The sequence below is a fragment of the Cibotium barometz genome, chromosome 5, assembly GCF_041138505.1.
Source record: "Cibotium barometz isolate CiBa-2024 chromosome 5, ASM4113850v1, whole genome shotgun sequence".
NCBI lineage: Eukaryota > Viridiplantae > Streptophyta > Polypodiopsida > Cyatheales > Cibotiaceae > Cibotium > Cibotium barometz.
This window is the reverse complement of record NC_141050.1, coordinates 22,394,005-22,410,510: the sequence shown is the minus strand read 5'-3', so window position 1 is coordinate 22,410,510 and position 16,506 is coordinate 22,394,005. Positions and strand designations below refer to the sequence as shown.

Sequence of the window (16,506 nt, the reverse complement as noted above, 5' to 3'; positions counted from 1 at the left end):
TGCTTGGTAAACAACACAATAAGTTAGCAAAAAATGCAAATATACTTACCAGAAATCTAAATACAACTCTTTGCACAATTGTCACAGTGGATCAACATTTACTACAATTTAAAAGTCTAAAATGTTTCCTTGGGAATAACTTACGTGGTTGAACGAAGGCTTGGCATGTGGCTAAAGATGATGCGTAACATGTGTTATTTAAAAAAAATTAATATTATGCACACTATTTCGGGAATAGTCACATGGCGGAACGAATGCTCGATTGACGACATGCCAACTCCTCGACCTGCCCTGTTCACGAGTGGCAACGCATAGGTCACCAATTTCTCCTTATGATAATCTCATTTAGGGGAGGGATATAGCATCCAATTTTCTATAGTGAGTTGGACGGTGAGGAAGGAGGGAGGTACTATGTGATAAGAAATGTTAAAAGGTGACCCTGTTTGAGTGTTCCTTTGTTAAACCCCCATCCATATATACACACACACACACATACCCCAAAACACATCAAGTCATGAAGATCCACCTTCTTTTCATGCTCTCTCTTCTTCTCTTAACGCTGAGCACTCAGTGCCATGCTTCACCCTACCTCACTCCAAGCCTAAAGTTCAACTTTTACAAGAAAACATGCCCAATGTTGGAGGAGATTGTAGAGGAGAGGATTGCCTACTACAGCTCACTGGATGACACAACCCCTGCGCCTGTGTTGAGGCTCTTCTTCCATGACTGCTTTGTGCAGGGCTGTGATGGCTCCGTGCTCATCAACTCCACCACCAACAGCACAGCAGAGAAGGATGCAAGTATCAACTTCAGTATAGGCGACTTCTTTGTGCTTGATGATATCAAAGAGAGGGTGGAAAAGAAGTGCCCCTACACCGTCTCGTGTGCAGACATTATTGCTCTGGCGGCAATCTATTCCATCAAGCAGGTATAAGTGTGTATACATATGGGAAAATCCATAGCCGTAATTATAATTAAGAGACCTAATTAAACTCTGGCCAGGCTCATTTTATGTGGGGAGCTGAAGGATAATCTAGCTTTGATTAAGCTTAACGCATTGAGTATTAATTGTTCTCCAGCTGTTTGTTAAATTAATATATCGTTTGTTTTAATTAAAATTGATGTATGCAGGCTGGAGGACCCGTGTACAAGATTGAGCTGGGGCGGAGAGACTCCTTGACATCTTATGCGGACAGCTCGCAGACCTTTCTTCCGGCTTTCAACTTAACGGTTGATGGGTTGCTTGAAAACTTCAAGCAGGTCGGGCTAGACGAGGTGGATCTGGTCGCTCTCTCTGGTAATTATTATTAGCACACATGAAAAAAAATAAAACATACTAATTGTTTTCCTCACAACAACAACCAGAAAATAGATACAGATCTGAAAGAGTTGAATTGCGTGTAGGTATATAGAAAGAGCTGAATTGCACGTCGGTATATATGTGCGCGCGCGCGTGTTATATATATATATATATATATATATATATATAAAACACTCCTATACAAGCGCACATATACACCTATTACATACATCTGTGTCAATCTGTGTGTACAGATTGACACAGATCTGTATGTAATAGGTGTATATGTGCGCTTGTATAGGAGTGTTTTATATATATATATATATCTAAATCTAAATCTGTGTCTCTTTGTGTGTATAGGAGTGTTATATATATATATATATATATATATATATAAATCTAAATCTAAATCTGTGTGTATAGGAGTGTTATATATATATATATAAATCTAAATCTGTGTGTATAGGAGTGTTATATATATATATATACCTTTCTCTTTCTCTCTATAGATCGTCTCGGTGTAGGTATATATGTGTGAGAAAGAGGTGAATTGCACGTAGGTATATATGTGCGCACGTGTTATATATATATATCTGTTTGTCTCTCTCTCTCTCTCTGTATAGGGGTGAAATATATATATATATACCTCTCAATCTCTCTCTCTCTCTCGATCATTTCGGTCTCTTGGGATTGTTTTCTTGAGATTGTTCTTACAACGTTAAAAGCTTCTCTCTGTGTGTATAGGAGTGTTATATATCTACCTCTCTCTCTCTCTCTCTCTCTCTCTCTCTCTCTCTCTCTCTATAAGAGTTGAATTGCACATATATATATATATATATATATATATATATATATATATATATATATATATAAAAGAGTTGAATTGATTGTAGGCAGTGCTGAAATTTGAGGCCTTCAGAGAGCAAAAAATCCTTCCAAGCCTTCTAAAATTGGACTCCAAGTAGAAGGTCATCAATTTTTATTTTAAAATTATATACATATGTATATTTATGTGAATTTGAAGGCTAGCTAAGGTTAAAAAAAATTTGACCTTCTAATTGAAGGCGGGCGTCTGCCTTCCTTGTAGGTATATACGTGTGCGTGCGTGCGTGCGTGTCATAGATCAATCAATTCAAGCATGCCACTCCAAACATTAATATAAAGGTTTCATTTTAACTTGGAATGAGCTCTATTTAAGATCTTTCTTTGTTGTTGAGATATATTTGGTTGTCAACATGTTGCGAGATTATTATTCCTTTTTTGTGCTAAAAAAGTTCCTGGCCTTGGAAGACTAGACTCGAGGCACAAGGTGTGCTAAAATTGGACATTGCCACATGTGCACTCACAGGCTTTCTTCCAATGAGCTAAAACACGTTTAGGCTTTTGGTGTTCATAAATGAATGGAAGCTTTAATGATGTAAACACTGGTGAAGCAGGCTCCAGAAAAAGACACATTCAGCTTAGCCTAGAACTTGTTTCATTTTTATAAAAGCCTTCTCAAATTGATGGGAGAAGGGAACATACCTCCTCAAAAGATTTAGTTATAATTGGATAAACGTGTGAAAAAAAATGATGGGAGAAGGGAACATAAGGATTGATGTCAGGTTCTCCCAAAAATAGTTTCTCAAACACTCTCATGAAATCGGTTTTAGGTATGTGGGTGTTGTAATAGTCATAGTGCTAGTAAAACCATACACTACTGCAAATTTAATGACTATGTTGAAAGAAAATGAACGATTTCTTGGTTGGCCTGAACAACTAAAATTCTAGCAATTTTAGTTATAAACCCGGTTGATGTGTATGATTTTGATAGAAAAATCGGCCAAGGTACAGATACTCATGCTTATTTTGATTGGCTTTATTTCTAGCATGGGAGAAAATTCCCATGATGAGCAATGGGTAACATTACCCATAACACTTTCTCACAAGCCATAACATTACCCTGACACTTTCTCACAAGCCACACATCATAAAGTTGAGTGTGAAGGCCCTTAAAAGCTGAATCATATTGACTAGGGAAAGAAATCATATCAAAAAGGTATGTAAAGTCCTTTGCAAAACGACAATCGTACTCGAGAGTGGGACCAAGGAGAGGACCTACACAAAGACCCTATTAGGCTCAAGACTTGAGAGCATTTTGCAACATGCAACATATATTACCTATAACACTTGTTCACTTCCCTTGTTGCAAACTCAATCCTACTCAAGAGTGGGACCAAGGAGAGGACCTACACAAAGACCCTTTTAGGACAAATACTTGAGAGCATTTTTCAACATGCAACATTAACTATGACACTTGCTCACGAGCTACATAGTGTAAAGCTAGGTGTAAAGACCCTTCTAGGATAAAGACTTGAGAGCATTTTTCAACATGCAATGTTCACTACCCATGACACTTTCTCACGAGCTACATAGTGTAAAGACCCTTTTAGGACAAAGACTTGAGATCATTTTTCAACATGCAACATTACCTATGACACTTGTTGGTGAGCTACACAGTGTAATTCTAGGTGTAAAGGCCCTCAAAAGTTGAGCATTTTACATCAAAAAAGGTATGTAAAGTCCCTTGCAAACTCAATCATACGCAAGAGAGTGGAAGCAAGGAGATGACCTACACAAAGACCCTTTTAGGACCAAAACCTCAGAGCATTTTAGAACTATGTGAGAAAGTAAAACTCTTAAGCGGTGGGACATGGCCCATCCAAGATCTCAAGCTCTAAAGAACTCAAGGTAAGGACAATTGAGATGAAGTAAGTTAACCATGCATTTTAACGTATAAACATAGTGCTAAAGTTTGGCTTATTAGAGGTTGCGCATGACTTACTAAAGATGTGGTGGGATGGTGTGCTAAAAGTGTTCGTGGTGAAAGCTTGCTAATATGTAGACACAAAGATATGAGGATTTGGGCAATCTCATTAGAGTCTAAATTCTATTAGAAATGGGAGTGGATCTTATCTCAATTATTATGATATTGATAAAAGCCACTTTAATTCAATCAACAAAAGCTCGTTTAAAATTTTAATGTCATGCTAATAAACAAACAAGGGGCGACGTGGGTATGTGCAAGTGCTCGAAAGAAAAGGCATAAAACGACATTCTAGTGTATTTGTAACAACCAGAATCAAGAAAAACCAACAGAGATTTTAAGCAACGCTTATTTTAAGGAATGCTTTTTCATATATATATATATGTATATATATATATATAATAATTATAAAACTGGGATATTGTAAAGATTTAGGGAAAAAAAAGAGTTGTACTTATTTTGATTGGTTGAAAAATATGTTTATTTTTTTATTTTTTTTGGAGCGCGCAGGAGCTCATACGATCGGGCAGGGGCATTGCTCCAGCATATCCAACCGCATCTACCCGACAGTGGACAAGACCTACCACAAGGGCTACGGGCAGCAGCTGCTGGCCAACTGCACGCTGAATGGGAAGCTGAAGGCCCCGCACTTCAACGCCGACGTTCAGTTCTTCAACGACGCGCTGACGGCGCTGGTGTTCGACAACGCCTACTTCAAGGGCCTCCAGCAGGGCTACGGCGCCTTCACCTCCGACGTCTCGCTCTACGACGACCCACGCACCCGCCCCCTCGTCGACAAGTTCGCCGCTGACCAGGCCGCCTTCTTCAAGCAGTTCGGCAAGTCACTGCGAAAGATGGGCAAAATCGGCGTCCTCTCCGGCACCCAGGGCCAGATCCGGCAGCAGTGCTGGGTCCGAAACTCCCACAACGCCGACTTCGCCTTCAACCCCCCGTCTCTCGATTTCATCGACTAAACGCCCTTTCCTTTTTTGTACACAAGCTCTTCCTCTAAAAAGGAAACATGCCAATAAGTATTGTAAAATTGCTTCAATTCTCTTTCATTTAAAATACACTTTCCAATAATAAATGCTCACTGATTTTGTCTACTTATTCAATAATCTTTCTTCTAGTTAGTTGGCAAGTACTTCCTTCTTGTTTTTTGTTCTCAGGCTTTCTCATGGGTCTTTAAATAGCCCCTCCTTTCATGGCTTTCTTGCCACTCATTCTTTTCATAGCTTTCTTGCTAGTTTTGTTCCTCCATCTTTTGCATGGATTCTTTATCATAGCTTTCTTGCTAGTTTCTTCTGCTTGGATGCTTTCTCAATATGGATTTTGTGTTTGTAATGTTCTTCCTGGCTTTTCTCTTAGTTTTCTTCCTCTTGTCTCTTTTTCTAGCTTCTCCTTGGGTTGCTTTAGTCCTCTTCCTAGCCTCCTAGCTAGTCTTTTTTTCTTCGTATCTTTGCTAGTTTCTTCTTTTGGCCTCATTTTTTAAATTTCTCCTTCCAATCTTTCTAGACACGTTAGTGTGGTCTTCCTTAATCTAGAGAGAAAACGGAAAGTGGCCCTAGGATTGAGGTCAAGTTTAGGCCAAAACCCCTAGAGGTGACTCTAAAAAAAATAAATTATATTAAATATGGTTAGATTGAATCAAACTCTCCATATTTTTAGAGTGAGAAATTCTAATTAATCCTTAATCAAGTGCAAGGTTATACCTTTAAAAAAGATTCTTGTGTGCACTAAAGAGACCAAATCAAATGACTCTTGGTGATGAATAAGGTCTAAGATCAAAGTTAAGAGCAGGAAAAGCAAGGATTAGATATATTTCAAGTCATAACGGCTAAGTCCTTAAGATTTGTAAAGATGATACGAGTAGGGAAATGATTAAGAATGATCAAAGAATCTTAGAGATTCTCTACGTAAAAGATAAGGCATGAATAATAGAAGTAGACTAATGGTCTTAGAATGATCAAAAAACCTTAGAGATTCTCGACATAAGGATAAGGCATGAATAAGAGAAGTAGACTAATGGTCATAGAATGACCTTCTTTGTATGCAAAGAGCCTTAAGCAAAGTTGATTGGATTGACTTATGGAATTAAGACTTGGGAACAATCCCAAGAAGGGGAGCTCTCAACTTCACCATGATATGTGTGGCTAGAGGAACTCAGTTTGATGGAGTTTCGACTGGAGAGCTGTGATGTCTCGTCAAGCTTGTGAATGGTTTACCCTACTTTGAATATGAATATGGTGTATCTTGTTTGGAATCTTGCTTATTTGTTTAATAATTTATATTCATGTGATGCATGTATTTATTTGTGGATCCATGTGAAGGTACCACACAAATTTATAGTTTAGTGCGAAGGCTTGGGATTTCCAATTCTATTGGCAAAATAGCCTCAATTCCATAAACTAACTGAAAAGGTGTAAAACCAGGAGAGAGTTTGTGAGTTGTCCTATAGGCCCATAGGACCTCTGGCAAATGCACATCCCACTTTCTCTTCATAGTATCCACTAGCTTAGACAAAGATCCACAAAGCAGTCCATTAGTTTTTTCTACTAAACCATTACATTGGGGATAATAGAGAGTTGACATAGCATGCTTTATTTTTAATTTCTGCACCAAAGCTTCAATCTAGTCATTCCTGAAAGACCTCCCCCCATCCGTAAGGATTTCTAATGGGCACCCAAATCGGGCATATGTATTCCCTGAGAAAGGATGCCACAGCCACTGCTTTATTATTGACCATTGCCATCGTGGCTCCTTATGTCAGTACCAAGACACTACAACAGAATGAGGATGTAGCAATGAAAATATCAGTGCTATTATAGCTAGAAGGGTAGGGAGATGTCGGACCCATTTCACTACTAAAAAAGATGCTATTTTTCACTGTCGGGATCGCTGCTCACAGCAGCAAAAATAGTAGCGTAATATCGCTACTCACAGCAACAATATTTCACTGCTACTGGACAACGATAGAATTGCATTAAAAAAAAGTTGGGCTAGACTGGGGAGTCATCACATGACTTCCCTATCTGCCTAGCTTTTAAAAAAAATACAAATACAATAAACTAACACAAGTTCATGTCCTACTCATCGTCATGGACACATGTAATATAAAACTTTACAAATACAAAAAAAAGAGCAATTGCAATTCATGGTTAGTAAATATCGTAATTCTATTATAATACTTGGCGAAATTACATAAGTGTATGAGTCCAGAAAGGTTATATACAAAATAAAGCATAATGAAAATCTATGGAGTTAGGGGCCACATTGAGGGAGTCTACATCTCATGCCTTCCGATTATTATTGTACCTTGTGCAGCTTCACCCTCTTCTCTCAAATTTCCATTACTTCTTTCTTACACATTTGCACCACCGTTTGTGGTAACACTATTTCTAGTAACATGATTCTAAAACACAATAAAACTAACACAAGTGAAAATCAGTTTTACAAAAACAAAAAGGTTATGGTTTTAGGAATGTACTTACTTGCCATGCTTGCCGAGCATGTCCTCCAATAATAACAATCGATCCTTTGTCTTGCACCCTTTCAAAGAGAGCTTCAAAATCTCGTTGTAATGTAAAATCATATTCATCTTGCGTGGGGGGGACGTCCACTGCTTCAAGCTATAGACATACAAACAAATGAACATTATAATTATGTTGTTATTAAAGGTAACCTTATTTAATTAAAAGATAAGATACAGTTTGAGGCTAATATATACTTACAAAGATTGTTGGGATATCTACTCTTCCTTCACGTGTAGCATTGCATCGCAAGTTATTTGCCATCTATCCAAGAAGAAACATAAATACTTAAAACTCTTATTTGTAGTACCGACATGCCTAGGTAGCTACCGGCATGCATTGGAAATACCCGACATGCCTAGGCAATACCTAGCATGCATTGGAATCTACTCCGCATGCTAATGTATAGGCCTCATTATGCATAGCTATCTAAAGACTATGCATTGGAAGCTACCGTCATGCCTAGGTAGCACCTGATATGCATTGGAGGCTACCGACATACCTAGGTAGCCCCCAACATGCATTGGAAGCACCTGACATGCCTAGGTAGTACCTAGCATGCATTGGAAGCACCCGGTATGCATTGAAAGCTACTGGCATGCCTAGGAAGCTACCGGCATGCCTAGGTAGCACCCGACATGCATTGGAAGCTACCCGGCATGCTAATATATAGGCTTCATGCAAAGCTCTCTAAAGACTATGCATAGAGGCTTATGGCTAATGCGTAAGCCTCATGCATAAGCTTTATACATGAGCCTTATGCATTAAGCCTCATGCATGAAGGGCATGCATGTGGCCTTATGCATATGGCTAATGCATAAGCCTCATGCATGAGGCTTATGCACTAGCTTCATGCATAAGCTTTATGTCCTAGCCTCATGCACGAGGCTTATGCATATGGCTAATGCATATGTCTCATGCATGGCCACCTCTTGAGATATGCATAGCTCTCTAAAGACTATGCATAGAGGCTTATGGTATTACCCCCATAAGCCACTTGCATAAACTTTATACATGACCCTTTTGCATGAGGTTTTGTGCACAAGTCTCATGCATGTGGCTTATTCATAAGCCTCATGCATAAAACTTATGTACAAGCCTCATGGATGAGGCTTATTCATATGGCCTTATGCATGAGTCTCATGCATAAGACTTATGCACTAGCCTCATGCATAAGCTTTATGTCCACCTCTTAAGAGATGCATAGATCTCAAAAGGCTATCCAGAGAGCATGGAAAAAATAACAAACCCTAATCTTAAAAGACCTAAAACTTACAAACCCTATACTATGTAAAAGCATAAGAGAAGAAACATACAAGAAAGAGATCTCTTACCTTGTGAGGCTTGTATGTGTTGAAAACCTACAAAATCAAACCAAATTAAGGAAAAAAAGTATTAATAACAAACCCTAATCTTAAAATCCCTAAAACTTACAAACCCTATATAAACATGTAAAAGCATAAAAGAAGAAACATACAAGAAAGAGATCTCTTACCTTGTGAGGCATGTATGTGTTGAAAACCTACAAAATCACACCAAATTAAGAAAGAAAAAGTATTAAGAAAAATCAAGATCTCTTACCTTGTGAGGATTTAATGGAGAGCTCTTAATTAGGGAAAAAGAAGAAGGGAAAACATTCTTAATGGTTAAGCTTCAATAAGAAGGGAAAAAGAAGAAAATAAAAACTTAAAAGAGAGGAGAGAGAAGGGAAACACTCACAAGAAAGCTTTCATGGAAAGCTTGTTTACATAAGACATGAAGGAAAAGAGAAGACATACATTGCTTGAGCTTGAGGAGGATAGGGTAGGAGAGGTAGAAGTAATAGATTATACATAAACCTACAAAAAACTTAGAGTACCAAGTTTAGTACATTTAAAAGATAGAAACAATGCGGCGACAAAAGAAGCAGCAAAAAGCAAGACATTTTTACAGTATAGCACTGTTTTTTCGCTGCTAAAAATATTGCTCAGCAGCGTTTTTTTGCTGCAAAAATGTTGCTGAGATTTGTTAAAACCCCTAACATTTTCCTTTCAAAAACGTTGCTAAAAAACATTGCTATGCTCAGGTGACGACCACTAGAAGCAACTTCTAGGATTATTTAACACAGTCTTGTGTTGAGGTGGATGTGGAACATTCTAGGGATCCTCTGATTATCATGATATCTAAGAGTGTATCATCCTGGTTTAACAATCACGGTCATGGTGAGACCAGATGATGATGATGTGACACTGATGTGTCACTTGTGGTTTGTGATGTATGGACATACGATATATACATGTTATGGATGATGTATGTTATCTTTTGAAAGGATTGTTTTTCAAAGGAGTGTATGTGTGAACTCATTTTAAGTGATATGTGTGAGTAAAAAGAAAATTTTCAATTATGGTCGATGTTTGAGTTCACACCAGCTCCATAGGTCCAATGGTGGACAAAAGACTAGACCCAGGGGATTGGACATGTCTAGGCTAAAAGCCTATAGACATGTCTAGGCTAAAAGCCTATAGACATAGTCAAAGTAGAAAAAAGATTAAATAGTGGAAAGTGGGTAGTGATGTGGACTCGAGTTATGGGTACTTTCCAAACGAAACAAACTTGTGTTGTTATTAAAACGAGAAAAAAAATACGTGAGTAGTTTAGTTAGCAATTATAAATAAGGATAGAAGAGTTGTCTTCATAATTGAGGAGTCATAACATCTCGTTGAGCCTCAACTTTCATGCACAAAAATTGTTCTTGTCAGACTAAGAGGAGATAATGGAATAGACAAGCATTAAGACATTATGATATGATGCCCTGAGTTAGTCTCTCTACCCTTATTGTGATTCTGATGCCATAGATAGAGGGGTAGGGGTCTCACATCTTGCTTAATGGCATCTTCATCACTTCTTATGGATTTAAATTTCATTATTATCCTCTTCTCTTACTTTATTTTTCCTAGTTGCATTTTCATCACTTCCTATAGCTTTAAACCTCTTAACAAAGGCTTTCTTCAGTTGCATGTATGTGGGTAATGTTTTTATTGGATATTCATAATACCATTTTGCACTTTTGATTTTAATGATTGAGGAAATTAGTCTAGCAATTCTTCATCATCCATTTTCTTCATAATTCCTCTACCTATCATCCATTTTCTTCATAATTCCTCTACCTATCATCCATTTTCTTCAAACTTATCCATTTCTAAAAGGCTTAGATTTCCTAGATCTAACGCTTATCAGAGAGAGGGGTGGCATAGGTTCTTTTGATGCTCATTAAACTTCTCATTCACATCAATGGAGATTGCTTCCACCTCTTGATCTTCATCTGGTAGTTCTATAGCACCCTTCACATACATATGAATAAAGGACACTTGGATCTTATCCTTTTCAACTACAATGCACTTTCTCTTTCTCGTAACTGTACATAGTTGTATCTACATTTTTAATTAAATAGTATATAAGGACTAACACAGAATCAATAATAAAATGTATATATTTAAATATGATTTTTCCTAGCAAAGAATAAGTGCATACTAGTTTCAAAAAATAAGTCAAGTATATGGAGAAGAAAACAAATCAATCAAATGATTAATTAAGCATTGAGGGCTGTTATAGTAAAACCTCATTGGTTTTCTCTACCTGTTCGATGGTGTAATTGATGGTCATTTAGTGACCACCAAAAAGGAAAGGCATGCGTGGTGTGGCCATATGAGGCGACTAGTGTTTTAGGCCTAAAAAATCATAGTTTCTTGCACAAAGTTGATGGTGTAATTGGTGGTTATTTAGTGACCTCAAGCCCAAAAAGGCATGCGTGGTGTGGCCATATGAGGTGACTAGTATTTTAGCCCTAAAAAAGCATAGTTTCTTGCACAAAGTTGATGCACTACATCAACTTCTCCATGCAAACTTGATGTTTGTGCATCGAGTTTTCCACAAAATCAATGTGCACAATATCGAGTTTGCATAGCAAAGTTGATGTAGTACATCGACTTTACTCACATAAGCATGCCAAAAATAGTGATCATGATGTAATAATTAAAAAAAGTTATTCTTTAATTATCATGCTATATAACTTCTAAAAATTGTCATACCATGCGAGTACTACAAAAATCGATTGGCCATGCCATGTGTTATTGATATTGCGTGTGTTGATGTGAGAAGGTGATATAACATTCTTAATATTTGTTAGCTTAGATGTTAGACAAACTATTTAGAATGTACTTATGTCCACCACTGGATAAAATTTTAATAACAAAAATCAATTTGAAATAAATCTTAAAAGATAAATCAGGTATGTAAAGTATTTTTCTTTAAAAAAAGTTTACACAAAAAATAAAAAATAGTTCTAGTTTTGTTTTTAATAGCAGAGTCTCATGTTTTATTATAGTAGCACATGTTTTTAAAAATTTGATTATGTATGTAAAGTTGATGCATTACATCAACTTTTTCACAGAAACTTGATGTTGTGCATCGACATCAAGTTTGCACGGCAAAGTTGATGCAATGCATCCACTTTTTAAAACTTTGTTTGTGTATACAAAGTTGATGAACTACATCAACTTTTCCACACAAACTTGATGCACAACATCAAGTTTGTGTAGTAAAGTTGACATAATACATCAACTTTAAGAAAATCTGTTTGTGTATACAACATTGATGCACTATGTTAACACACAAACTTGATAACTCGATGCACAACATTAAGTTTATGTGGAAAAGTTAATGAAATGCATTAACTTTGAGAAAATATATTTTTGTATGTAAAGTTGATGCATTACACCAACTTTTTTTTATAAATGTATTAAAATTTGATGCACTGTGTCAACTTAGCCACACAAACTTGATGTTGTGCATTGAGGTGATGCACAACATCAAGTTTGTATAGCAAAGTTGATATGCAGTTGATACAACACATCAACTTTAAGTATATGTATGCAAAGTTGATGCATTGCATCAACTTTGCCACACATACTTGATGTTATGCATCAACTCGATGCATAACGTCAAGTTTGTGCGACAAAGTTGATGTAATGCCTCTTCTTTGCATAACATCAAGTTTGTGTGGTAAAGTTGATGTAATGGCTCTTCTTTACATATATTAAAAATGCAAAGTTGATGCAATGCATTGACTTTGCAACTTAAAAGTTTTTCAAACTTGATGCATTACATCAACTTTGCCATGCAAACTTGATGGTGTGCATCGAGTTGATGCACAACATTAAGTTTGTGTGGCAAATTCAATGCAATGCATCCACTTTTAAAAACTTTGTTTGCATATGAAAAGTTGGTGCATTGCATTAACTTTGCCACACAAGCAAAGGTGAAAAAAATGGTAATTTTCTTGTATACAGTATTTTCTATCACCATCCAATGAGGCTCATCAAAAAATTGTGAGCATATAAGGATGGTCATTTGATATTACAAATTACGTATAGCTACTTGAGATTCGTGAGAAGATATAAAGAAACCTAAGTAAAAGTAAGGAGTGATGAACCTAACAAATAACTTTAGGAGTTTCACACAACATTATATCTTTCTTAAAGGAACCCTTAAGAAACACTATCCGTATAGTTTTCTTAAGTCAAAAATATAAGCAAAAGAATAGGAAATAATCATGTGTTCCTAAATCTTCATAGCCCACATTAATCAACATAAAGATCTATAAGCAAACCACCCAATCTAAGCAAGTTTTGATACCTTGTGTAGAAAACTTCTAAACAAAGGTCTTATACCTTATATTTTTAAAGGCTCTATTTATTGAAGAGTTAAACTTCTTTACTCAAGACACACCAACCACCATTTCCATGTCTATAAACTTTTCTTCTTGCATTTTGGTTGATTGTATTATTTAATGCCCCATGCACTCATTGTTATCAATTACAAGTGCAAATAGTCGTGCAAATATACTATTGTGAAAATAGTCATGCAGAAATACATGCATACTTATGTAGGTTGTAGTAATGCATAAATATTTTGGTGAGTGTAGATGGTCTTGTGATAGATGTTTGATGGCCCAAATATATAGGAATAGATATGTAGTAATATGGAGAAAAGTACTAAAATCATTAATGCAATGACTATTGTATTGCATTGCCATCATTCTCTTTTTGCACACAAGAGGGTTGGCAGCTCAAGAGATTACGTGCATAAAAATATATTTAATAAAAGAGGCTTCAAAATTATAGAGTGTTATGTCCTTTGAGAATTCAACCCTTGGTAGTTTTCATAGGTGAAAATCAGGGGTTTTAAGATCCATTAATTCTCCAAAGGTGGATGTGCAAGGTTACAAAAAAAGATTGTAAGCTTTGAATAACTAACTTATTAAATCTATGACCTTGGGTTCAAGCCCTCACTATGCAAGTGGTGGCACGCATGGGTGTGTGTGTTGTGTTGTACTTTCTAATTCTAGCTAATTAAAAAAAACTTGTTAAATCTCGCTTTATTACCTGAGGCTTCCAAAGGTTTGGACAGTTATCAAGAATAGCCTTATCAAAGGTTAAATTTTAAGAGGATTTATTTTGTGTTTGTGTGTGTGTGTGTGTGTGTGTGTGCACATGTGGGTGTGTGTACTCACCCTATCTCATGGTGGACACTACTACTACTTTTCCTATCCCATGGTAGACACTCTCTTAGAAAGTGTAGTGTCTAGCATCCTCCAGGTATATAGAGGAAAAGTAAGGACTTGCCTTTCTAAGGAGTGATGATAAACACTATAACACCCCAAGTAAGAGTCCACTTACATGTATGCCAAACACCCCAAGTAAGAGTCCACTTACACCTATGAAACACCCCAAGTAAGAGTCCACTTACATGTATGAAACACCCCAAGTGAGGGTCCACTTATCTGTGTGTAAATCCAAGTTTAATTTGAAATGTATACTCAAAAAACATATTACTTGTGTGTCCACCCAAGATCAGTTACTTTGAAATGTATACATGAGAAGCACATTCAAGCCACTATAATGATGCACATCCAATCAACACACGATCACACGAGCAAGGGAACATAAAAGGGGTTTCAGCTAAAACTTGCCACCCAACAATAGGATCCAAACCACACATAGTGGTAAGCCACCTTGAGGTAGAGTCCAATATAACCCTAAATCCCTACACCCATAAGGCATGCACGTTCCATACCACCATGCACCCCCAATCCTCACACGGACTAACCGGTGGGCTAACCATAAGCTAAGTCCCTTGGGGGGGCCCTCTCCCAAGATAGAGTTCCACACATGAATTCCCCTATAAATGAGCCACAATCCTAAATGTATAACCCAATGGCTAGTTGTCAAGTGCTATTACATGAACTATGTCCGATTGGTCTCTAAAAATACTAGTCTCATTATGTCTAAGCATAGGACATAACAATCTCCCCTAATGAGAGGAAGACTAAGAAAATAAATTTGGATACTAGATCTTAAGTGAAGTGACATTCTCCCAAGTGATATCATCATCCGGACAATCCCCTCTATCTAATCAACCATTCATGAATAACCCTATTCCTAAGGGTGCAAAGCCACAACAACCATTGGCTCATGTGTAACAAATATAGATAGATCCTTGAGTCTAGCAAGTTCCAAGCTGGAAACCAAGTTATCTCCTACACCCAGCACCTCTTTCAGTTGACTAACATGAAAGATGGGATGAGATGTAGTCCATCTTTGGGAGACACATTCTATAAGAAACCTCATTAATCTTTCTTTTTAAGATCGTATAAGTTCTAACAAATCTGAGAGATAACTTATAGACTTTTCCAATCTACATTACTTTAGAATCTTTTGGAATCATAAAAAAAAATCATTGCCCTTACACTAAGATTGTAGATCACTTTTGGTTAGCATAAAATTACAATATATTCTGCACACTCCCTATATTATATCTTGTAAATTGTACATCTTCTATTGCTAGTTCAAGAAGTCAATTGCAGTACTAACTCCAACTTTCTCTAAGCTAATCATCTATGAGGATCTAGGTTGATATGCATATATCAGCGTAAAGGGGCTCATCTTAGTAGTAGAATGCTTAACACTATTCCGGGGTAATTCACTTTCCCCATAGAAAGGGGACATCACCTGTGTGTATGAAACTCATAAAAACCCCCTATTTAAGTTTCTCTAAAAAATAAACTATATCCCTTTCTAAGCATATGAGTCCCAATTATGAAATTCAAGTACCCCCTATTTAAGGTTTAAAAATCAAATAGAAGATATTGATGTTATACATGTGACAAGTTGTAGCCCATGTAAGTAGCATGGATGTAAGTGCTAGAAGCACAAAGACCGACATGTACTCCAAAAATTGTTCCATGTGTGGTTAGCTTAAAAGAGTAGTAAACTAATCAAGTTTTCAAAATACACCACCAGATCACATATTGTAAACTACGAAAAGAAACAAAACCCCTAGTTTCATTCTCCCTTGCTCCCTTGTCCCCCCCCCCCCCCCCCCCGTGCCACCATAAATCGACCCCCTCATCCCCTAACTTATAAGCTTAAGCCCCTCCTTCCAAAAACCCCCCTCCCTTTACACTCACATTATACCATAAGATATGGCTTGTGAATCCCCCAAGGCACTATTTTGTAAGCAAACTCTACTAATAGAAGGTAATCAACTCAATCAAACTCTCTCATAGACACATATACATGTAATGTGTCCTCCATGGTTTAATTCACATGCTTTATTTATCTATCATACTTGGGATAATCAAATGAGCTCATACTGAGATTTGTGTTAACACCTCTTGCTAGAAATGTTTAATGAACTTAGAGTATCTATCACTGACAATATCCAGCCATCCATAAGGGTTAAACAACTTCTTAATAAATAGATGAGCAAGTTGTTGCACAATTGATATTTTCCCTTTTGTAGTAATAAAATATGAAATCTTAGTGAGTCAA

General features: G+C 36.9%; 1 protein-coding gene across 1 annotated transcript; it reads left to right on the top strand.

Annotated features, from left to right (window-relative positions):
• The first annotated feature begins 421 nt into the window (after positions 1 to 421).
• LOC147638207 (peroxidase 63-like) lies at positions 422 to 5,216 on the top strand. Its single transcript, XM_086798119.1, has 3 exons — positions 422 to 928; positions 1,132 to 1,297; positions 4,617 to 5,216. The coding sequence occupies exons 1-3, from the start codon at positions 515 to 517 to the stop codon at positions 5,078 to 5,080; spliced, it is 1,044 nt and encodes a 347-aa protein (XP_086654245.1). The 5' UTR covers positions 422 to 514; the 3' UTR covers positions 5,081 to 5,216.
• Positions 5,217 to 16,506: the final 11,290 nt, after the last annotated feature.